This window comes from Typopeltis vanoorti, chromosome 2 (genome assembly GCF_054136105.1).
Source record: "Typopeltis vanoorti isolate ZY-2024b chromosome 2, IOZ_Tvanoo_1.0, whole genome shotgun sequence".
NCBI classification, from domain to species: Eukaryota; Metazoa; Arthropoda; class Arachnida; order Uropygi; family Thelyphonidae; genus Typopeltis; species Typopeltis vanoorti.
In genome coordinates, this window is record NC_143550.1 from 2,293,970 (window position 1) to 2,320,543 (window position 26,574).

The 26,574-nt window shown below is 36.5% G+C and overlaps 1 protein-coding gene across 1 annotated transcript in view; it reads right to left on the reverse strand.

Annotated features, from left to right (window-relative positions):
- The window catches only part of LOC150108781 (protein-lysine N-trimethyltransferase SMYD5-like), a 397,190-nt gene that overhangs the window by 249,723 nt on the left and 120,893 nt on the right, over window positions 1-26,574 (reverse strand). Inside the window, exon 4 of the mRNA XM_090414210.1 lies at window positions 8,955-9,024. Coding sequence (XP_090270336.1) covers window positions 8,955-9,024 — 70 coding nt within the window. The remainder of the gene's footprint in view (window positions 1-8,954; window positions 9,025-26,574) is intronic.

Below are 26,574 nucleotides of genomic sequence, written 5' to 3' on the forward strand. Positions count from 1 at the left end.
GTTTGAAAGTTTTTTCGTAATTGCGTTGTATCATTTGGTCTAGTTGATTCCATATGGTGTATTCTACGTTGTTGGAAATTTCATCAAAGAACTTGCGGCAATTACTATCACTTTTATTAAGTTCGTATCTCGTGTGTTGGATCCTTTCTCTAACAAGCGCTAATGAAGTGCGTAGATAAATTTTTTTAGCTGATATAGAGTTGATATGACCTTTGATTATAAGGAACTTAGGAATTATGGAGAATTCCCTGCAACGTTTAAGGAACGTTAAGTGGTTCAAAAGTTTTGCTTTTCTGCATTTTTCTCTTTCCATGCACCGAACTTTGTGTTTCATTAAACTATTTAAAGTATACATTTTTGGTCGTTTTTATAATAGAAATACAATTTTATTAATACAGACCAGTATTTTACAATAAACATTTATTAAAACCTACCAGTTTCGCCAGCAAACTGTCTGGCTTTTTCAAGGCATTACGGAGATATGAAAGTTAGTAAATGCAAATTAAAAGGAACATAAAAAACGTTGTAAACCAAACTAGCATCTATGGTTACACGTTTCGCATGACAGAGATGGCTTATTGTTCTTATTCATTATCACGTTTACAACATTTTTTATGTTTATATCTAAATAGTTTAGATATAAACTATTTAGATATAACTGTATATCTAAATAGTTTTCCCATATATCTTGTAGCTAAACAGAGAGTTACAAAATATTGTATCTTTTCAATATGGGACCCAAAAAGTCACAAATCCAATACCCCATTCTTATGGTTAACATCAGCACAGACAGCTCACCCACAAACTTGGCAAACAGAGGCTTCACAGGCCAACCACTTTCTTTCATTTAACACGTTCGCTGCCACGCTCCTCGGCCATAGTTTGTTACTGCACGCCAAGCACTTTCACTTCTTCAAGGCCAGTACAGGTAATCTCGTAGCCACATGGTAATCAACATATGAGTAAATTGAAATCCCCTAAATTTCAATTTAGGGGACACATTGCAAAAGTGACCAAAACAGCTCATCAAATCACTTGGTTGCTGAAGAATACGATGACAAGCAGAGACAAGCAGGTTATTGTTCCTCTGTATCGAGCCTTGATAAGATCCCATCTGGACTACTGTGCTCAGATTTGGTCACCTAGGTTTCTTCTTGATGGGGAGGAGGTGGAGAGGATCCAGAGGCGAGTGACCAAGATGATAGCAGGTCTGTGGAATGAACCATATGAGAACAGGTTGAGGATTTGTGGGTTGCAAAAATTGGTTGATAGGCGGAGGAGGGGAGATATGATTGAGACATTCAAATTACTGAAGGGTTTCTATAAAATTAATTCAGAAGATATTTTTGAGAACAGGGCTGGTTTTGGGAGGACTAGGGGACATCCATGGAAACTGGGCAAAAGTGTGGTTAGTAAAGATGTTAGAGCTGGGTTCTTTACTTTTAGAGTGGTGAATGAGTGGAATGCGCTTCCTGAGTCTGTGGTGGATGCTGTGACAGTGAATGAGTTTAAGGCGAGGTATGATAGATACTGTATGAATGTCAAATAGTTGTGATGAATATGATTTGGGGCCTCCCTCGATGAGTCCAATGACTCCCTGGAGTTGCCCGTAATAATAGTAATAATAATAATATTCGTAGTTGGCTTGTGAGGCTCATATACCGACTATGAGTATACTCGTAGTTGGCAGCAAATGTGTTAAAATTATATTCACATCAAAACCTTAATAAAAATTTCAACCTAAAAAATTTAGTATTCACACATCATTATCAGTTATGACTGTAAACCTTCACTTCATTAAGTCACATTTCCTACCCAGACATATAGGAATAATTGAAACTTGCTATATACCAAAGTTATTTTTCATTTCCACATTATCATATCTTATACTTCTTTCTTCTAAGGGACTTTTTCATGTATCAATCCACCTATATCTTGGTCTTCCTCTCAGTCTACATGTTTTGCTAATCATTCCATCTCCCAATCTGTTTAAGGGACCATATCACCTGAGATTAGCTCTGCTAATTATTATTATTATTACTACTACCCCAAGACCTCATGGAGTCAAAGACTCATCTGGAGGTCCTATTATCATACATTCCCAAATGCTAACAATGGCAAGTTCTTTCCTAATATCCTCATTTTTAATATGATACTGCCATTGATGCCATCTGTTAAATTCTGAATGAAAGGAATTATAATATAATAGTGTTTCATTCAGGATTTAACATAGTCTGCCATTCCCTGAACCAAATTTGCTCATCAGACAAAATTCACTTACTGATGTATATTCTATAATTATAAAATAATTGTATGTTCTAATAGTTGTCAGTTATTTATCCTGTACTAATATTTTGTAGAGTATATATGTCCTATGTGAACTGTGCACGGAAATTCAGAATTTAATCCATTTATGTAAACCACTGCCAAAGACATAGCCAGTATAACAGAAATTAAGTGCTGTATGAAATTACGAAGTTATCTGCCAGTGCACATTTTGGCACTAGTTATTACTATGCCGAGCTAATGAAGATTGACGAGGCAGATTTTGGTGAAGGAAGGAAGGAGGAGACATGCGCTGTTGAATAAGGGGAGAAACGAGGCGCGAAGGATAAAACTGAGTTGAAAAGATAAAGGAGCCCTCTGTTTTTCTCTTACTCTTTTGCAGGCTCTTATTTGTATCCTGATTCTTATTCTCTCGTCTTATAAATGTGAAAGACGAGAGGCATGACAGGGATTGTCAAGGAAACCTGAAGGATATTCATTTTAGAGTGAAGCAGGCATATATTTCCGAGCCAACAAGACTGTTACGGTGAATCTGGATCCTATTGAACTAAAGTGACCTAAGAGAGAAAGCTATTGAGAAACAAGAAAGTGTTTTCCAGAACACGTGATAATCAACAAAGTATAACAACCGTCCTGGTAAGGAAATCCTTTCTATGTCTTTTGTGAATGTAATTACAATAAAGATGAAGTGTATTGCCTTAATGACAGTTCAAGTTTGAACGTGTGATATCTTGAAGCTTGTTCCAAGATAACGTGATATAAGTCAGAAACTGACTCATTAAGAATTACTGTAATAGACTGATGGAACTTTAGAATTCTTTGGTGTGTATTTAACGATATGTGCTTTGTATATCTTGAATGGCTAAGCAGAGTCGACAATTGAAATATATTGAATAGATAACCTTCGTCTAAAAGTTGTGCTTAGAAGCTTATAACCCTAAGAAGGGTAGAAATCTATATGTTAAAAATTTAACCATGCTGAGTATACTCTACTGTGAAGTTACTATTGTCTTAATAAGAACTTCTTTATTTCATGATCATTTTAGTTATATTTAGATCTTCTTTGATTAATATAAATTCATGTATTAGTGTATTAAATGTTTTTATTTAAATTGAATCTTGTGCTTGCTGAGTTCATTTCAGTGCACCACTCATTTTAACAGTTCGGATCTAAGTGGGAACTCTATTTAATGTGAAAGTAAGGAAAGATTAGAGAACCACGACTGCTATATAACTTAAAGATAATTTGTCTAAAGAAGATTCTGTCTTATTTAGATTACTGTAGCATTGTACTTGCTGATGACTGATTCCTTAACATTGTTCTCTTACAATTATGGACACAGAGTGGCACAGTTAAATATAAATTTTCTTTGTGTTCTAAAAAGGAATCAATCAGCAGAAAGAACTAGGGAATTATCAACTTCGTCAATAACCTCCCATATTGTTTTAACTCTTGTACAGTATTACCCATATAGAGATTAGGCCTAGGCTGTCTTGTGACTGAATATCAAAAATGAATCGGAAAACTGCATTCAGGTGAAATAGAATACACAACGAAGAAGAAAGACATCACAACAAGATAGCGCAGCAGTCGACAGGATGTTGATTCACAAGTATTAATTAATTAAGTTTCGAAATTAGTTTAAGAAGGATTAATTCTTAAAACTTTAGTAACAAAGTTGAGTGAATCATGGTGAGCAGGTTGTGAAACGAATCAGGCAAGGAATTGTGTCTCATTTAAATTCAATTTTAAAGTTTTGATTAATAAGAATTGTAACTGATAAACCAATATGGCTCTTGCGTCCAACATGGAAATGGAGGACAGTGAGTTCTTCCGAACTGTAAACCCCCAGCAGGTCTTTCCTCAATTTTCAGGGGAGGAATCGGACTATGTGCTGTCTTTTTTTTTTCATTTGTTGATAAACTCAGAGAGATAGCAAATTGGACTGACTTCCAGTTATTGATATTACTCCGAAGCAAATTAACTGGTAAAGCAAGGACACTTCTGTATGCATCCCCAGTACTTAAAGAAACATTAGTGTACACAAAATTTAAAGACATTTTAATATCGCACTTTTCTAAACTAAGAAGTATTGGCCCAAATTTATGGAAGCTACAGGAGATCACACAGAAAGATAAAGAAAGCGTTACCAATTTTTATAATCGTGTGTTAACACTTTCTAATAGTTTAAATGTATCCAATGTAGACAAACCTCATTTGGATTGGGCCGTATTTCAACATTTTCATCAAGGCGTAAGGCCAGAACTAAGAGAGACGGCCTACAAGTAAAGAATTACTACGTTAGAAGAATGCCTTAAAGCTGTCAAGGAAAGGGAACAAATGATAGGAGACTTTTATCCCTTATCAAATGTAGGCCATGTGAATGTCATAGAAGGGACTGATTGTTCCCTAAACCTAGTTGAAACTGGAAAGGAGAATAAAAAAGAAAAGGGGAAGAGAAAATTGTTGGGGAGAAATCTATAAATTATAATCACCTGTCTGAGAATGAAGACCAATCCAACAAAGAGAAGTTAATGGAAGAAGTGCAAGCCCTAGTTCACCAAGAAGTAAAGAGATTGCAACAACCAGTGATGGATCGCCTTGATGAAGTAGTGAAACAACTAGCAGCCATCCCTATGAAGTCTCGAGAAAACCAAAACCACACAGCGAATAAGATCAAAGAGACGATCAAACAGGAAGTAGAAAGGCAAAATCAGCCCATATTAGTTAATCTAGATAAAGTGATACAAGGACTACAGAATGTCAATCGACAGATATCCATTACCTCTCAGCCTCAAGCTAAGAGAGAATACCTCACGGACCGTAGAGATCCTCCCAAATGCTTTCAATGCAACAAAGCTGGGCATATTGACAGGAATTGTTCCTATGTTAGAGGAACCTACTCGAACAACAGATGGGATTCTAACTTTGGGCATATTCCTCACAGAGAGGGCAATAAATTTCAAAACTCCTTTAAATTGAAAGAGTCAATGATGAAGATTAGAGGAAATATCCAAGGTTTTCGGTGTAAAATTTTATTAGATACAGGCTGTAATGCTTCAACCATAAGTAAAGAGTATTTCCTAAGCATAAAACATAGATTATGGAAGAGTATTGCCCAGTAAAAGAAACCTGTGAGAATTACCACTCTCTCAGACTCAAACTCTACAGCATATAAGAAAGTTCGCACATAAATTTATCTGCCAAAATTTGGACTATGTGTCTGGCAAGACTTACTTGTTATCCCTTCAACACCCGATGCGGACTCTCACATCGTTTTTGGAACTAATTTCATGGAAAAATATCACTTCTCTTGTGATTTTTAAGGGATGCAGGCTTACAGTTGCTTCTGACATTTCTTCTTCTTTTCTTTTTCTGATGAACAGAAAAAGAAATGTCAGAAGCAACTATAAGCCTGCATATACTGGAAGGAGGCGACTAACAGAAAAGTTGTGTGTACAATGAAATAAGACCTCCTAATAGAGTACAAACATCTGCAGGACTCCTTGAATGGTCACACTTGTAGCACACCTCATTTAACATCAAACCACCTTCCTGTACCTCCTTCAATTCTAACTGCTGATTTACAGTTCAAACAGAGACTTGATATAATATCCCATTTACACTATATAATTGGAACACTTTCAAATATGAGTTTTCCCTTTAGCTTCTTGTCAGATTTTTTCCAGATCTACAAACCTTAAATATAAATCCGTGTTATATTCCCAATATTTTTCAGCTATTTGTCTTAAAGTAAAAATCCCAATTAGCTTGTACTTCACTAAGATTCCTTTCCACAATATTTCTTAGCCATTTCTCAAGTATACTCGCATAAATCTTACCAGGAATACTTAAGTAGGAAAATACCTCTGTAATTCTCACATTATTTTATTTCCATTTTTATAGATGTGAACTATGACAGCTCTACTCAATCATCTGGAATTTGAACCTCTGACCAAGCTTTCTGAATTACACAGTGTAGCCATTGTAAACCTTTCATACCTTCATATTTAATCATTTCTGGTAGAATATCATTTACCTCAGCTACCTTTCCACATTTGAGGTTTGCGATGGCTTTTTCTACTTCAAGTATGGATGTGTATTCCTGATTCCATTCCTGTCGAGTGTTTTCTATCAATATGCTGTCACTGCTTGTTTCATTTAGCAAGCATTCAAATTAATTACTCCATCTAAAGTTTTCATGTCATCTTTATCATCTCTGATTTCTTTAACAATACTCTTTCCTCCATTTTTAAGATTTATCAATAGCCCGTAGAATATTTTGTCACCTTTCTGATATTTATTTTTTATGTTCTTATGCAAGTGCTTCGCTTACCCTGTGCTTTGCTTTCTTACATTTTGCTCTCTATACTCAGAGCACAAGTTGACTTTTGAAATAATGCTTTCTTCTTTTTCTTTTCACCTCTAACTTCCTAAGTCCACCATGGAGTTCTGATTCGTCTATCCTTGCAGACAACCTCACACACAATCCTTTCTGGCTGAATTAATGTTTTCTTCTGCAATTGAATCTCCAAAGTTTGGTTCTTGTTTTCAAAAGCTTTCATATTTTCTTTTGTAATTTATATTTTTCTTGTGTGTTTGTGTATTTTAGTCTACAGTTCACTTCTGAAAGCTGCTCAACTCTGAATAGTTTTAAAACTTTCTTATACACTCTTCTTTTCAATATGAAATTTAGTTTTATCCTGCTCAAAATTAAATGGCGTTGACTTCAAATCCTCCTGAACCAGTGGGAAAACATCATTATCATCAATAAATAGTCAAATGAGACTTTTATTATTTCGTGCATCTTCTCCCCATGTGAGTCTGTGCATATTTTTATGTTTGAACATGATGTTAGTAATAACTAATCCATGTCCTGAACAGAAATCCAGAAGATACTTACCATTATTATTAGCTTCGTTAATTTCTCCAAATCTTCTCAAAACATATCCTATATGTCTGTTAATTATTTTCTACTCTGCTGTTTAGATCTCCAACAAGGAAAAACTTTACCTTTTCATTCTGTCAGATGACGTCTGTAATGCTTCAAAAAATTTCCCTAATTTCTTCTTAATAGAACCCTTCTGTGCAACTTTATTTGTATGTAGGTGCAAATAAGTCTCACTGTCCAGTTCCACATTCTAATATTTGTCCACATCACTCTATTTGATATTGCCTGGCATTCAAGAAAATTATCCTTGTATTTAGTGTTGAATAGTTTTATTATACCTCTTCCTTATTAACGATACTCTTGTACAACTTCCAGGAGCAATCCCTACTTCTCTTCAAACTCATTATGCACGGAATGAGTGAGGATAATAGGCCATTCATAGAAGTTGCAAAAGTCATGAGGAAGATGCTGAGGAGTGGTTTCTTTGTGGATGATGGTGAGAGTACAAACAGTGAATGAGTTTAGGGTGTAGTATGATAGACTGCATTGCTTAGAACAGGCTTCACATCATGAGCCTTCCAACACCATGCAGTTCCTGAAAGTAATCATAATAACGATCTTCTTAGCCCTTTTTATAACTGTTTATGGTTATAGGTTTCCCCCATTTGTTTCCATCTTTCTCTGTTGAAAGGTTCCCTATGCCAGCATTCTCCAACTATCTCCACTAGGTTGTCCTTCCATCTTCTCTCTGGTCATTCTGGTCTTCCTTCATATGGATGCCATTGAGTGACTGTGTGTGTCCATCAATCACTTTTCATCTGTGCAGTATGTCCTATCCACCTCCATTTCAGTTTTAAAATCTCTTCCCATATGTCCAATACTTTTATTTCTTTTCTTATATCATCATTCCTTATTTTGTCTTGCAGTCTAATGTTTAGCATGGTTTTCTCCATTCTACACTCAGTTTTCCTAATTCTGTCCAGTATTTGTTTGTTATCCATGTCTCTGATCCATAGGTCATAAATGGGATTATACACTGGTTGAAAAGTTTGGCTCTATTTTCTGGTTTATTTTGCTTCACAAGAATCTTTTCAGTTTGCCAAAAGTCACTCAACCTAGCTGAATTCTTCTCCTTATTTTTTCATGAATGCTTCTTTTTCCTAATGTAAAAGTTCTTCCAAGGTAAATGTATTCTTGTACTTTGCTCTATTTTGTTATTAACTATTATTATTTGCTCTGTTATCTGGTTTCCTTTGATATTTGTTATTATTTTAGTTTTTCCACAGTTTATATATAATCCTACTTTATTTGATATTGTATTTAATTCGTACATCATTTCTTCTAGTCTTTTTTTTAGTCGTTTTTTTGTTCACTCTTATACTGCATTGAATAATTTGGGCAAGATAGTATCTCCTTGGCATATTCCTGTATTTATTTGGAATGGGCTGTTTTGTTTATATACAAGGATACTAGCAGTTGCTTTTTCATATATTTTGTTTATTAGCTGTATATAATTTTGGCTTATTCAATATTTCTTTAATGCTACTACGGATCGCTTATTTTTCAACTGAATCAAATGATCATAGTCTATAAAATCAAAGTACAACAATCTATTGTACTTTATAAACAATGTTTATAAGCAATGGCAAACAGCTCTTATTTAATTTTTGTCAGACAATGCTATTAAAAAAATACCAATAATGAAACCATTTCTTATCAACTATTTAATAATTACAAAAGTTTTAAAAAAATGTGCATATAGTATAGAACAAATACCTGTTTTACAGTGGCTATCATGCGAGCAATTAACATGATGCTGGCTGTTTCAGGTGGATAATGCATGTGCCTGTAAGAAAAAGGTATGTATAATATGAAAGATCTATTATGATGTAATAAATTATCATAATTATAATATTCCTATTCCTTAAGTTATAGACAGATTTCAAAATTCTGTTTCAAGGAACAGATAATTCTATCTGTTCCTTGTTCTATAATACTACATTAAAAAAAAAAAAATTGTAAGTGTAAGGCTCAGGATCCTTTTATTATCACTCAAAGGCTTTCTAACCTTACATCTTAATATAATTTATTCTAGAAAGCATAGAAAATCAATTATCATGATTCTTGTGCAATGTATAAACATTTGAACCGCTCTTCACTCCATTTTTATTCTAATTATACCCAAATTGTTATTTAGAGTACCTTAAATAACATGAGAAATAATTATATTCAAATTAAGTCAATGGTTGAATGATATGACCAGTACATTTATAAGAGAATGTGATTCTTCCCTATCCCAATTCATTTCAGTCTGATTAGATGGAATTTCTAACATCTTTAGCAGTATAAGAAACAAAATTCCAACTTCATGGATGGATGCTACTTGCACAAGTGTCTGCAGAGGAAGAAAATCCCCTTTAATCATAATGTCCAGGTTCATTTCAGTATGTTTAAACTGTTTGGGTTATTTAATGCACTGTTAAGAAATAAATATATTCCAAGTTTAATTGAACATTCTGAAAAATGCAGATTACAGAGGGTGTCTGAAAAGATATGAATCCTCCTCATTTTAGTCTATGAGTTCCATCGGGAGATTTAAGTCAAAAAAGAGTAACTACAACATTAACTTCCGATGACTTTAAAAATTATGTGCTAGACTGTATTCATATTTTTGAGCAGTAAACCAGAGCACACATACAAAAAAAAAAGAAGAAAAAAAAAAAAAAGCAAATACCAAATACAAACAGGTGAGTGACATATAGCAAACATATCACTGTGGAAGCAACTGAAATATATCTTCCTGAATAGCATATAGAAATAGCTGTTCTATACCAACTAATATATAAAAAAAATTTAAATATTATACTAATGATAATAAGTAAAATATTTTATGTTATTTTTTATTATAATATTAAATGTATACTAGTTATTATTACACCCTCCATGGAGTCAACATATTTATCATAGAGAATCTTAAAGCCCTTAACACTCCTTGCATTAACAACACATTTTGGCAATGAATTCTATTCACTAACAATTCTCCATGTAAAAAATCTACTCACATCCTTCTTCAAACTTTTACACAACTTCCAGGAATGACCTCTGGTTCTTCCCCTCTCACCTTCTACTCATTTTATAAATCTCCTCTGGATTAATCTGATAAAATCCTCTCACCAACTTAAACGTCTCTATCATATCACCTCTCTTCCTCCTATCCACCAAACTCTGCAATTCAGATCTCTTCAACGTCTCTCCATAGCCAGAATTCCAAACTCCTGATCGTGTCTTAGTCACTCATTTCTGGAGCCTCTCCAATGTCTCCACATCACATTGAAAACCAGGTAACCAGATCTGAGCACAATAGTCCAAGTGTGGTCTGACCAGTGTCTTATACAGTGGCACAACCACTTCCTTATCCTTGCAATATTAGAGTACTTCTTATCATAGGCACTATGATGTGCAATCTTTGCAACCCTAGCAATATGCCCTCTAAACTTCAGTCTACTGTCAACCATCACTCCCAAATCTCTAATCTCATCCAATTCCTGCAGTACAGCACCATCGATATAGTACACAGCCTTATAATATTTAATATTAAATAAAACATTTATTTTATTAAAATAAAATATTAAAAGTAATAATGAGTTAAATGGAGAGCCAAAATTATGGATGGTATGGTAGTGATGCTGTGTGAGGAGAAGGGAGTACAGTTTGTAGATGTATGCAATATATTTGAGGAAAGAATGGAATTATATACGCATGATGGGTTGCATTTGAATGGCACTGGAGTGAGTGCCCTGAAGAAAGCATTGCTAGATGGAGGTGAAGTGTGTGATGGGTGCAAGAGATCAGAATCAAGAGATAAAGTGAAGTCAGGAGACTGGTATTGAAGAGACAGAAGTGCAGTGGAAACAGTAGCAGTGTGAGAGATGAAGAGAGAATGGAAGTGCAAGACAAACAGGGTAATGGGGGGGGGACAGGGAGAGTGGATGTTGAAAGTGGCAGTGAATGTGTGTGTGAAACCGGAGTATATTGCAACGTGAGTGAGGAAGTTGAGACTGAGCAGATATGTATGGTAAGTCATAATAATAAAGGTGATTGGACAAGTGTGGTGGGGAAATCACAACCAACGAGTTGCTTGGACAAGACTGGTTATAGACCTAAAAATGAATTACTATGTTTCTTTACAAATTCCAGAAGTATTAGAAGTAAGATGAAATGGTTTCACCGATTCAGTTTATTCACCTTGAAAATCATTGGAATAACTGAAACATGGTTGAATGAAGATGATAATCCAATGGGAATGGAAATGGAAGGGTACAGTATTTTTCGCAAGGACAGAAAGGACAATAAGGGATGAGGAGTCAGCTTGGAGCTATGGCATGGAATGAGAGGTTGAGCAGTAAGGAAATAAATGCTGTTTGAGAACTGACAAAGAAATACATAACAGCAGCAAAAATGTGTGAATGTATGCAAAGGCCAAAAGCTGAATAAAGTAGGTGTAAAATGGATGAATAAGGAGCTTAAGCATGAATCTGGAAAAAGAAGGTACTTCGGAGGCAGAACAAGATGAACAATAGTAATAATCAGTTACAAGAAGAGTATAAAGAACAAGCCAGGAGAGTGACACAATAAGGAAAACAAAAGGGCAGTATGAGCAGAAATGAGCAAATCAGGTAAAGAAAAACCCTAGAGAGTTTTTTTTTTTTAGATATGTGGCAAGTAGAAGGAAAAATAATCATGGCGAGACGAAGTTAATAGATGAAAGTGGTAAAATGGTAACTGGTGCAGAAGACATTGTTGAGATATTCAGTGATCAATTATAAGGGTGTTTCATCTTGATCAGGATGGAATGATGAGGAACTTATGTGTAGAGGACATAGGAGAGAATGGCTTAATTGTGAGTGAGCAGGAGGTATTTGAGGAAATAAATAACCTTGATTTCAAAGAGGTAATAGGATTTGATGACATATCATCATGTGCTTTAAGGGAATGTTCCAGGGAATTGATAGCAGCATTGGCATTCCTGTTTAATTATGATTATTATTATTGATTCAGGCCTCTATGGAGTCAAAAGACTCATCGTGGGAGGTGCTTCCTAGAAAACACAAAGTCCATCATACCACTCCCTGAACTCAATAAACGTTCATGCTCTTACCACTCTATCAGGCAATATATTCCATGGTTCAACACACTCCATGCAAGAAACCACTCCGCACCCTCTTGCTCACAGCTTCTTTCGTAACTTCCAGGTTGGGCCCTTATCCTCACTCCTTTCCCCTGTTCCACTAAGCAAAAGAACTTCTCAGTGTCAAACCTGTAATTACTTCTGAACAGTTTAAAAGTCTCAATCATATCACCTCTCCTTCTGTCTACCAAACTTTGCAGTGAACATTCCCTCAGCCGATCCTCATAACTAACATTGTACAGTCCTCAAACCATCTTTGTTATCAGCCTCTGTGCCTGTTCCACAGTTAATTTATTCCCTTCAAATTCTGGGGATCAAATTTGAGAACAATAATCAAAGTGTGGTCTATTCAGGGCTTTAAAGAATGGAATGACACATATCTCTGTCAGCATCCTTTCTCAGTATTGAAGCAATCCTTTGGGTTATCTTCACCACCTTTGCAACATGTTCCCTGAATTTCAGGTTTCTATAAATCATCATCCCCCAGATCTCGTTTCCCCTACTTCCTCCAGTACAGCTCCAACAACAGAGTATGCAGCCTCCCATCGATGCATCCCAGACTTCAAGACATTTTGTACATTAAGCTTACACATCCGTTCATTTACCAATCAGACTGGTTTATTCAAATCCTATTGCAGGGTTGCCATATCCATACTATTACTAATAACTCTTCCCGGCTTCACATTATCTGCAAAAAACTGAATATCCTCCTGCAATCCACTGACAATGTCATTGATATAAAGGTTAAACAATATGAGTCCTAGGACTGAGCTCTGTGGAACCCCAACTTATAACCTTCTCCCTCCTTGATATTGCTTCACGATACACAATTCTCTGATACTTATCATATAGCCGATCCTGAATCCAGTTAAATACACTGACATCTAAACATATCAGGTGCAACTTAAATATCAGCTTATCATATGGCACCCTGTCAAGTGCCTTTGCAAAATCCAAAAAAATGGCAAAATATGCCTTTCCATCATAAATCGCTCTTCTCACGTTATTATAAAAGGCACTCGTATTACTAAAACAAGAGCGTCACTTAACAAATCCATGTTGACTCTCACAGATAACATTATCCTCGTCTGCCAATACTGTATATGATTCCTCACTAATATCTTGAACAACTGCTTAACAACTACTGATGAAACACAAACTGGTCTATAATTTGACACTACACTTCCAGTCTGCTACTGCCTTTATGCAATGGCACTATCTTATCTACCTTCCACTTCCACTGAAAAGCCAGGTCAACAGAGCTGTCAGTTCTTTAGCACATTCTCTCAAAACCCATGGTGAAATTCCATCTAGTCCCACTGCTTTATTGATATCCAGAGTACTTAATAATTCAAACACATGCTCCTCTTGCACCTCTAAACCTCAAACTTGCCCTATCCCTCTAGTATTAAAACTTTCTTCTCCACGATGAAATACTCCAATAAAGTGTTCATTGAAGAACTCCACTATATGTTCTGCATCACTCACTCTATTCTCATTTTTATCCCACAATGTCATTCTTCCACAATCATTTCTCCTCCTAGGATTTTCTTTGGATCTTAGGGCGATCTCTTCTCATATTCCAGTTTTGTCTTCCTTACCATACTAGTCACTCTCCTGGCATGAGTCTTATATTCTTCATGTATCTGCTCTCCACTCCTCTCTTTATATCTTTTCCATAGACATTTTTTAAACTGCAATTCCTGTTTGATATTGTTTGTCATCCATTTTACACCAAATTGTATCCTCTTCTTTACTCGTGAAATACAGCTTATTATTGCTGCTAACAAATATTCCTTCGCAATTTCCCAAGAACTAATGATATCTCACCCTTCCAATTCCTCCCTCCATGGAACTGCTCCAAGTTGATATCTAAGACTATTATAATCACCCACCTTCTTGCACTTGCCAAGCTCAACTGCCTAAACATCTCCTGCTCCTCACCCTCTGTACTCCACTAAATATCCTGTCTTGCTCACCTCTACACCACACCATATGCTTTCAAAGCCATTATTGTAGCCCTCGAAACTCTGCATAGCCTCTACTCTGAGAGAACATAAGTCATCACTTATCATAAGCAGTACTCGAACACTGCGTTTTCCCTTCCTATCCTATAGAAAAGTGCTGTATCCTGCTACGTCTATTCCTATTATTATATTATCTTCCATCAACGACACCTCAGCGATCCCAATAATCTTCAGACAGCTGCTGATGATATCAGCGCCACCAATTCATCTCCTTTATTCTGATAACCAACTTTTTTTTCCTTCTTCTTTTTAAGTCTATCAGGAACTCATATTCTACTTAATTTTTAGTTACTTTAAGCTTGCTCTGACTTTAAAATCCAAATGACAGAAAATCTACATTTACTGTAATAATGTTGTGGGCCTTTTTCCAAAATAATTACCTGAAATGAACGTTCATATGTGAAGATAACAACATTATTTTACCTCTTTACAAGGCCTTGATAAGACCTCACTTGGGCTATTGTGCAGAGCTCTGGTCTCCAGGTTTCCATTGTGATTCTGATATATTGGAGTGAGTACAAAGGAGAGTGTTAAAAATGATATTAGGATTATGGTGATTATGAAGACAGATTGAGAATTTGTAGACTGCACACACTAGCAAACAGGAGAAAGAGGAGAGATATGATTGAGACTAACAAACTTCTGAAAGGATAATACAGGATTTCAATTGATGAAATTTTTCAATTTATGGAGGGTGGGGAAAGGACGAGAGGACATCCTTGGAAGCTGAGAAGGAAGGACTCTAAGAAGGGTGTAAAGACTAGATTTTTCTCTCAGAGAATGGTGCGTGATTGGAATTGACTGCGATTGGATATTGTGAGTGCAAGCAGTGTGAATGAATTCAAGAATAAGTATGATAGCTGGTGTGTGTGTGTGTGTGTGTGTAGTATGTGGCCTCCCTCCCTGAGTATCTGACTCCCTGGAGGTCTCTCTTAATAATAATAATAATGTCTGGAGTGCTTAAGGGTCAAAGCTGTATAACTGAGAGGAGACCTCCACATAGCCTTTAAAGGAATGCGGAGAACTGACCAGGGCTTCTGACCTAATGTCCAATCCTCAACTTCTCGTGGTGCACTCTGTTGGGTATCTACTTGGATAATGAACGGACGAGGATGGGCTGGCAATTTGGGATTTAGCCAACCAAATTGTATTCTTATTGGTTAAACCAAAATATAGAATGATGGTACAACATGACAAAATTTCATGCCAGCTGGGGCGTCGCCCGGTTAAACAAGGCCCCCGTTGTTTTCGCCAGGGAACCAGGGCGAACAGCAAAAAGTCAACTACTGGAACAAATCTGAAAACAAACCCCAACTCAACATCACCAGAGTTAAAGATCGGTACTATCAACGTAAGAAGCCTGAATGGCAAAGAAATGGAGCTAGCCAAGGAATTAGATAAGTACCAGATCGACATAATAGGGGTGACTGAAACAAAAAAGACCAAAACTGGTGAGATCTTTCTAAGCAATAAATACAAAATGTTATATTCAGGCAATGACAATCAAGGAAAAGAAGGAGTAGCCATAGCATTCAACACAAAATACGAGGCTAATCTTCTTGAATGGCAGTCAGTCTCAAGTAGAGTAATGTGGGCAAATATGAGAATGGGGAACTGGACAATGAGACTTATTTGTGCCTATGGTCCCACAGAAGGTTCTACTAAGGTAGAAGTAGAGGAATTTTTTGAGGCTTTAGAAAAAGTAACTGACACAATGAAAAATGAAAAGTTGGTCCTTGTTGGGGATCTAAATAGTAGAGTAGGAAATGATTGTGAGACATACAAAAATATTTTGGGAAAATTTGGAGAAAAGAGCAAAGCTAATAATAATGGCAAATATCTGTTGGATTTCTGCTCAGGACATGGACTGGTTATTACTAACACCATGTTCCAACATAAAAATGTGCACAAATTCACATGGAGAGAAAAGGCTAGGAATAAGAAAAGTCTCATTGACTATATTATTGTTGATAGTGGTGTTTTCTCCCTGGTGCAGGACACCAGAGTGTACAGAGGATTTGAAATTGGAAGTGATCACTATTTAGTCTTGAGCAGGATAAAATTGAATTTCATATTGAAAAGAATAACATGTAAGAAAGTTTTAAAGCGAATAAAAGTTGAGCAGCTCTCAGATGTGAGCTGTAGACTAAAATACACAAAGATTATTGAAGAAAAAATGAAAGAGTTTGAGAACAGGAATCAAACCTTGGAGATTCAGTGGCAAACTCTGAAGAAAACACTGATTGATTCTGCCAGAGAGGCATGTGGTGAGGTTGTCTGTAAGGATAAAAAAATCAGAACTCCCTGGTGGACACAGGAGGTTAAAGAGGCAGCGAAGGAAAAGAAGAAAGCATACCAAAAGTTCCTGTCAAATAAGTCAGCTTGTGCTCTTAGAGAATATAGAGACAAATGCAAGAATGATAAAAACTGTGTAAAACTAGCTAAACAAAAGCCATGGGAGGACTTTGGCAAGAATATAGAAAATAAATATCAAGAAGGTGGCAAAATATTCTGGAGGTTGTTGAAGAAGCTTAAGAATGGAGGAAAGAGTGCTATGAAAGGAATTAGAGATGATAAAGGTGACATAAAAACAGGAGAAAAAGATATTCTTGAAGTATGGAGTAATTACTTTGAAAAAATGCTAAATGAAACAAGCAGTGATGACAGCACAGTGGTAAAAAACACTGACCAGGCATGCAGTCAGGAATACATATCCATATTTGAAGTAGAAAAAGCGATCAAAGGCTTGAAATGTGGAAAGGCAGCAAGAGTAGATGATATTCGACCAGAAATACTGAAGTATGGTGGTATAAGAGTCTTACAGTGGCTGCACTGCATAGTTCAGAAAGCCTGGACAGAGGGACGAATTTCCGATGATTGGAGTAGAGCTCTCATAGTATCCATATATAAAAAGGGAAATAAAACTGCATGTGAGAATTACAGAGGTATTTCCCTACTGAGTGTTCCTGGCAATATCTATGCAAGTATACTTGAGAAACGGTTGAGAAGAACTGTGGAAGAAAAGCTTGGTGAAGAACAAGCTGGATTCAGGCCAAATAGAGGCTGTCAGGATCAGATCTTCACTTTACGACAAATAGTCGAGAAAGCATGGGAATATAACAAAGATTTGTATTTAAGTTTTGTCGATCTGGAAAAGGCATATGACAAGGTGCCAAGAGAGAAGCTATTCAATACGCTGCAGTTATATGGTGTCAATGGGGCATTATATCAAGCAATACTTAGTCTTTATTTGAGTTGTAAGTCAGCAGTTAGAATTGAAGGAAGTACAGGAAGATGGTTTAATGTTAAATCTGGTGTGAGACAAGGATGTACATTATCCCCTCTGTTATTCATTATCTATATGGATCACATTATGAAGGAAAGTGGTATTAAACATGATATCAAAATTAGAGATGTTAATGTCAGCTCTTTGCTTTATGCGGATGATGTTATACTTTTAAAAAAATCCGCTACAAGTCTGCAAGATTCTCTGACTAAATTGAATAGCTGTTGTAATAGATATGGTATGAAGGTCAGCAATAAAAAGACAAAGACAATGAAAATAGGCAGAATCATTGAAAATGTCAACTGTGTTGTGAATGGAGAACCTGTGGAACAAGTAAAACATTTCAGCTATTTAGGCACGATTTTTACTGAAGATGGTAAATTAAATATAGAAATAGACAACAGAATCAGCAAAGCTGGTATGGCAAAGCTTATTCCATATGAATTTATTCAATTGAATAAATTCATATGGAATAAGAGAGAAATTAGTCGGAACACTAAATTAGCTGTATACAAGACAGTGTTCAAACCAGTTTTAACTTATGGATCTGAGAGCTGGGTCAGAAGTAAAACACTTGACCAAAGACTAGAGACAATAGATATGAGAGTCCTGAGAAAGATTATAGGCGCGAATAGATGACATCAATGGCAGTATCATATTAAAAACGAGGATATTAGGAAAGAACTTGACATTGTCAGCATCCAGGAATGCGTTAGCAGAGCTAATCTCAGGTGGTATGGTCACTTAAACAGAATGGGCGAGGAAATATTAGCAAAACAAGTGTTCTCTGCAAGGTTGGCAGCAAAACGACCCAGAGGAAGACCAAGATATAGGTGGATTGATACGGTACAAAGTGCTTTAGATGATAGAAATATGAGATCTGATAATGTTGGAGTGTTGACAAGTAACAGACTGATTTGGAGGAAAATTGTAGATAGGAAATTAATAATGATGTAATTTTTTTCATGTAGTACTATCATATCCTGTACACCCCTTGAGGATACATGGCAGGAATTTGATGATGATGATGATAATTATGTCCTACTGGTTTCAACAATTGGTTCATATATGAATCAGTCAGTGTATATTTTAAAAATTAACTCATCACCTTCATCATCAAATAAATTGGAAATATTAATGACAATGAACTGAACACCAGTATCTATTTTTATATGCATATACAGGAAAATATGTATAGGAAACAGTTCATCAAGATCTAAAGTTAGCTGATCTCATACAGTGGTAGCAAGGTTTTTTCTTCTGGAAACTCAGGTTTTTCATTCCGCATACAGAAAAATTGGCCTTCAGAATACACACAATTTACAGAGAAAAAATACTGTTGTTGGTGATGATGATGGGTGATAGATGTTGATATTATTAGTGTTGTAGTTGGAGAATTAAGTAGTAGTTGAGAGGATGAGATGTATTCAGCGAAGCAGAGTAGTGTGCCCTCTGACAATGAGTCCTTGAACTCCCTGGAGGTGCCATGTAATAATAATAATATTATTATTATTATGGATACTCCTGACATTAGTATAAAGCATAAAAATGTCACTGTTTCAATATCTATCATCCCCTCCAGATCCACTGGATTCAGCATGAACTGATGTATCCCCCGCCTTCTCCTAAGCATATTTTCCCACAAGAGGCCACCCCTGCTACCATCCACCCTGGTAATTATAATTTCCCTGAATTGACACACCAACTCGTTCAGAGAACAGCAATCTCTCCAGATATCTGCATCCTTCCTCATTCAAATGCAAACGGTCTCTCACATACAGTTCCTTTCTGTCCTCAAATCCCCCTCCAAGCATCCACATATTCCAAGTCTCTCTTCTGACACATTCTGGCTATCATGCTATTCATTATTAATACTCTTCTATTCAGCTTGTCGTTATCATACCTCGGCAACACACACACACTATCTTCCCTCTCTGAGTTTTCTTTTGTACAACCGCAACCATGAATCTCAGATCTCTTGCCACCTGATTTACACTTGCCATAGCCAGACTTTCCCCGGGCAAACACTCCTCTGGCATCCTATCATCGAGTTTCCATATATCACACCTCTTACCACTCTGTTCCTTGAATGCTCACCTGCATCCCTTACTCTCTCTCTCTCTCTCCTCTAACACTTTCTCTCTGTGTTCCCCTACTTACCAACCATCTCTCTCTATCTGTGGTTCCAGCACGCCCTTGCATTCTTCTCATTCTCTCTCTCTTCTTCTATCATTCTCATAACTCTGTCACTCCTACTCTGATTCACCTTGCATTCATATCTTCCATTTGGCTAATCTCATCTTTCTCTCTTCCCACTCATTCCCAAGACACTCCACCTCCTCTTTCAGCTCATCTATTTGTCTCTGTGAGCTACCCATTCTTGCTGGCCATTTATCTTTCCAATTAAGACCATCTCCAAAAACTTCACAATGATTCAAACTTTCCACACTCTCATTTTATCATTTATATTTTGCTTGTTGTCCTCACCCTCTATCACACTACTCGTCTCTCTAGATCGATATTCTCCTACCTCTGATGCAACACTACCGAGGTCAGTTATGCTAATCTGTAACTCAAAGTTCTTCCCATTTCCTACATTTTCCACATATATGTAATTCTCCATCTCTCACCTGTCACATATCCAACTACTGGGATGTATACATACTACAAGCATCACATACCACAAAATCCCATAGTATGTATGCAAAATGTAGTCCTTAAATGGGAAGGACTTGCTGACATGTGATTAGTAATTTGAGCTGCAGCTGCCACCATCATTCAAATAGTGCTGAGTACTAAGAACTGTTACAAATATACTAAACGCTCTACTATAAGCTATACTTGTGCAATACTATAAGTATAAACTATACAAAATAATGAAAACATACTAAACATAATGAAAACTTATCTTTTTCTTCTCTTCTACTGCAGAATGCGTCCAACTCTGACCTCTCCCTCTTGGTAACAATATATCAAAAATAAGCATATTAAGTAGTAGTAGTTGTTAACAACAAAACTAAAAAACTTTCAGTGATACACTTGTTTCACTGAAAAAAAAAAAGTAGCACAATTGGCAACAAAAGCCTCACTATACACTGATTAAAAACACTTTTTTTTAGTACAGTTGAAATCTACTGCCACATTCTTCCGCAACTTAATAAGTCCTACAACAGCACAGGTTCCAAGGGATTGAAAGGAGGGTAAAATTGTTCCACTGCATAAAGGTGGTGATAATGATGTAGCTTCAAGTTATAGGTCAATCTGTATATCTGACTTTGTGGTGAAGGTACTGGAGAGATTGGTGAGAAGTAGAATACAGCAATGGGTTGATAACAGCAATATTCTCTGTAGTTATCAGCATGGATATGTTAAAGGCAGATCATGTTTTACTCACTTACTATAATGTTATGTACTACAACATAATTGTAAAAGCTTTTGATAGACTGCTATACGGAAAGTTGTTAAATAAATTGAAACAGATGGGATTGGATAACAGACTTGAGTTGGATCAGTGACTGGCTGTCAGATGGGTATCAGAACGTTATATATGGAGTGTAGTATCCCAAGAGACAAAGGTCACTAGTGGTGTACCACAGGGATCAGTTTTGGGACCATTGTTCATTTTGTGTTTTAATGATATTGGGATGGGTTTAACTAAAGATATTATTATTATTATTATTATTATTATTAAACAAGACCTCATGGAGTCAAAGACTCATCTAGGAGGTCCTTTTATCTCACACACATCTCATCATACCGGGTCTTAAACACATTCAAACTCCTTGCAGACACCACACTCTCAGGCAAGGCATTCCAATCATTCACAACTCTGCAAGAAAAAAACCTGCCTCTCACTCCCCTACTCACACCCTCTTTATACAGTTTCCAGGGATGACCTCTGGTTCTCCCCTGATCTCCCACTATTCGCTGTAGAACTTCTCCACCATTGATCCTATAGCAACCCCTTACCAACTTGTAGGTCTCTATCATATCTCCCCTCTTCCTTCTCTCCACTAGTCTCTGCAAATTACATCTTTTCAATCTTTCCTCATACTCGACATTCCAGAGGTCAGAAACTACCTTAGTCAGTCGCCTTTGGACCCTTTCCAACATCTCTTCATCCTTCTGAAAACCAGGTGACCAAATCTGGGCATAATAGTCCATGTGTGGCCTAATCAAAGCCTTATACAATGGAACAAGAATCTCCCTACTTCTACACGTCAGTGTCCTCCTCATCATTCCCAGAAGTCTTTGTGTTGTCTTCACAATTTTGGCGATGTGACCCCTAAATTTTAGATCCTTATCCACTATCACTCCCAGATCTCTTATTTCCTCTACTTCCAACAATATATTCTCACCAAGCATAAATTCTGCATCCCATCTTTGTTTTCCAAATTTTAAAACCTTACATTTTGCAACATTGAACTCACATCCCCATTTGCTTGCCCAATCACTCAATTTATTCAAGTCTTCTTGCAAGGTCACAACATCTTCACTACTCTTTATGGTTCGTCCCAACTTTGCATCATCTGCAAACAACTGAATATCTCCATCCAAATCTTCGCCAATATCATTAATATACAAGTTAAATAGTAATGGCCCTAAAACAGATCCCTGAGGCACTCCACTAGTGACTTTCCTTTTCTATAGCAACCCCTTACCAACTTGTAGGTCTCTATCATATCTCCCCTCTTCCTTCTCTCCACTAGTCTCTGCAATTGATATCCAGCTGTTTGCAGATGATGCAAAATTGGGAGAGCAATGCAGGTAAGTGGACCTGTCAGTTCAATGTTGCAAAACGTAAAGTTTTGAGATTTGATAAGCAACGATAAGAAAATTCACAAAGGTGGTCAATGGTCTTTGAAATGTGGAGTATGAGGAAAGATTAAGAGAATGTAAGTTGCAAAGCCTCATGAACAGGAGGAAGAGAGAGGGGGGGGGATATGATTGAGACATGGAAGAAGGGAGGGATAGAATATGAGGCCATTACTGGAAACTGTATAAGGAGGGTGTGAGGAGAGGAGTGAGGAGCATACTCTTGGCATGAGTGGTTGGTCAGTGGAATGCAATACCTGAGTGTGTTGTGAATGTAGACACAGTGAATCAGTTTAAGGCATAGTTGAGAATTGTGTGGACCTCCCCCGATGAGTCTCTGACTCCATGGAGGTCAGATAATAATAATAATAGTATATAAGAATGATATCAAGAAGTTGATGAGAATAAAAGTGTGATAGGAAGGTAGTCAAGTATATTCCTCAGGTATAACCATGATGTGCTGAGGTGAAGAGCAAAGATCATGTATAGTATGTTAGTGGAAATATGTAAAGAGAAAGGAGTGAAGTTTGAGGGACGACTGGACCTATATAAGAGTGATGGACTGCATTTGAATGGGTTTAGCAAATGTCATCTGGAGGGGGCTGATGATGGAAGTGAGAGTAAAGACTGAAGAGAATGGATCTGAGCAAGTAGGAAGCAATATAGAAAAGCAGAAGAATAAGGTAGGAGGAACTGAAGGAGTACTTATGGAGAAACATGAGTGAGGAGAATGAGAGAACAGGAGTTCAAGACAGCTAAATTTGCATCTAGAGAGGTGGGGTGGGAGTCTTAGGATGGCAAAGAGAGAGAGAGAGAGAGAGAAAGAGTAATTGCTGAGGGTAGGTATATAGGAGTGACATCTAAGAAGTGGTATTAATGGAGCTTGTTATAGATGGAGAAATACACTGTTATGTTTGTATATGAATAATAGAAGTATCAGAAATATGGGTAATAAAATTTAATAAAACTGTTGGAGATTCACTTTTTTCACCCAAAAATGTTGGAATAAGTGAGATGTGTTTGGATGAGTAGGAAAACCTGACAAGAATAAAAATAGAAGGATGTGGTGTATTTTATGAAGACAGAAAAGGGAAGTGGAGTGTTATTGATATTTCCAGCTTGCAAATGGGAAATAATGGCAGTGGTTTTGAGGTAGTATGGTGTGAGGTAGAAGTGGATAGAATGAAATACTTGGTTGGATTTTGCAATAGATTTGGCAATGTAGACAGAAGTTAGTAAAAGAAGAAATGTGAGGATCAGGAGTCTTGGATTCAATCATTTCATCAGAGGATGTCATTATAAATGATGCGTTAAATCTTGCTCCGGCTGGTGACAGTAATCATAAAGTGATTACCTGGGTTGTCACCAGCTATATCAGGACTTCTGTGAAAAAGTATATGTGTGGAACTACAAGGCTAGGGATCACGAAAAGCTCAGGAGACAACTTGCAGCCTTATCATGGAATGAGGAGTTAGGTGGAAACGAGATCAATGCTGTTAAAGAGTTATCTAGCAAAGCAATGTCTAACTGTATTCCAAGGATTAGAAAGTTAAATAAAATAGGTGTAAACTGAATGAACAAACAAGATTAAGCATCCAATCTAGAGAAAGAAGACATTATGAAGGTAGAATAAGATGAGTGGTATTAACCAATTGCATGAGGAGTTCAAAGATCAGGAAAGAGAGGTGACTCAGCAAGGGTAGCAAAAGCACACTATGAGCAGTACTAAAAACCACAGGAGTTCTTTTAATATGTAGCCAGCAGAAGAAAGAATGATTATGGAGGGATTGGTTGATAAAAATGGTAACAACGATAACCACTGCAGAGGATATAGTTGAGATATTAAATGAGTAGTTCATAAAGTATTTTATACAGTGAAAAGAAAAGAGGATGGAAGATTGACTGACTGCAAGTGAGCAGGAGGTATATGAGTAACTGAATGATAATAAGGTTGTAGAACTTGACAATTTAGTCTGTAGATGTCGACTCCTTAGTATGTTTCCCTAGGGAGTTGACATCTGCCAAGACAATCGTTTGATGAGTCTTACACTGGTCCACGTTCCAAAAGAGTGGTAGGAAGGCAAGACTGAACCACCTTCATAAGCAAGATGATAAGACTCAAGCTCAAATTATAGGCCAATCTATGTGTCAGGTGCTGTGGTTCAAGTGTTGGAGAGGTCAGTGAGGGCCAAGATCCATAATTGGGTTGAAAACGGTGGCATTCTTTTTGATGGAGAGCATGTTTAGTAATCTGCTTACCTATTATAAGAGAGATGTATACATAGTACTAATATTTTGCAACAGTTAAATTAGAATGGATGGGATTGTATAATAGATTAGTGCATTGGATTGACTATCTGATAGGTATCAACAAGTTGTGCATAAAGGAGCAATATCCTGGAAGAGGAAGGTCACTAGTAGTGTGCTTCAAGGGTCTGTTTAAGGGGTACTGCTCTAAGTTGTATGTTAATGATATTGGTATTCAGTTGTTTGCAGATCTGATGTTGGAATGAGCTATCAGGAGTAGATCAGATGTTGCTTTGAACAAACTTAGATTTGAATAGACTAGGCATAGCAGTGGGGGTTACTAGTTCAATGTTGCAAAATGTAGGGTTTTAAAATTTGAAAAACAAAGATGGAATGCAGAGTAGTATACAACTGATGGGGATATATTGGAGAAGGCGAAGGAAATAAGAGATGTGGAGAGATCTGGGGATATTGAATATGAAGATTGGTAAACCTCTGCTACTAATGGCTCACGAAAGAAGTTAAGCAAGTTTGAGCATGGTTAGTAGTTGGAAGGGATTTAATCATTCGATGCTGTTGGCATGCTCTCCCTCGATGAGTCTTTGGTCTCCCTGGAAGTGTCACATAATAATGTGACACTTCCAGGGAGTGTCACATAATAATGAAGGAAGGTTGAGAAAATATAATTTGCAGAATCTAGTGGATAAAAAGAGGAAGGAGGATATGAAAGTTGGTAAGGGGGTTTCATCAGATTAATGTTGATACGGGGAGCAAGTCAGAGAATGGTGAGAGATGGCACGAAGACCAGAGGTCATCTCTGTAAACTATATATGGAGGATGAGAGCAATGAGTAAGAACAAGGTTTTTATGCATGGAGAGTGGTGGATGATTGGAATGCACTGCATGAGAATGCAAAGAATATAATTTATTCTTGGCATTCTCCTTCCACCCATATCATCATACATTTAATGATGTCATTATGAGCTCTCTCTCTCTCTCTCTCTCTCTCTCTATATATATATATATATATATATATATATTTGTGTGTGTGTGTGTGTGACAGGGTTCCATGATAAGTATGGCTCCAGGTCTGCAGATAATAATAATAATACTTTTTACTAAAATAAAGAGCCAAAAGGCTTCACTTTGGCAATGCAAAATTATAAAAATCAAGTGGATATTAAATTCAGCATTATTTCAAAGCCAAATACAGAAACTATAAAAGTTTTGTATGAAATTTGACCAGAGAGCTTATGGGAATACACTCGCCGATATTTAAGCTCTCTGATCAAATTTCATACGAAATTTTTATAGTTTCTGTATTCGGCTTTTAAATAATGCTGGATTTAATATCCACTTGATTTTTATAAATACTTTTTACATTTAAAAATTTTAGCATCCCTTCCACCCATAACATTTAGTATTTTTCTTAAAGCTATCACATTCATATACTTGCTTTATTATTTAAAATTTTTTTTTTTTACATTTTACTTTCTAAAAACTTTGAACCAATTTCCATCCATTACATTTATCTAATTCATTCTTAGAGCTATTCATACTGACCATTCCATAAATATTCAATACAAACTAAACAAGTTTTTTATATTATTTCTGTCATCATCTTCGTTATGTCCAACAGCAGCACTTTTTTTTGTTGTTGTTGTTGTAGGAAAACAAAAAGGTACCAGTCAGTGGCACACGCAGAGGGGGAAGGGGCAGAACCCTGTTTCCCCCCCCCCAAAGAAAAAGGAAAAAAATACTAGAAAATTTTTCAAAAATCTTTTCCTAATTAAAATTCATTTTTTTACATTTATGTTGTGTCGTGTCTTCTAT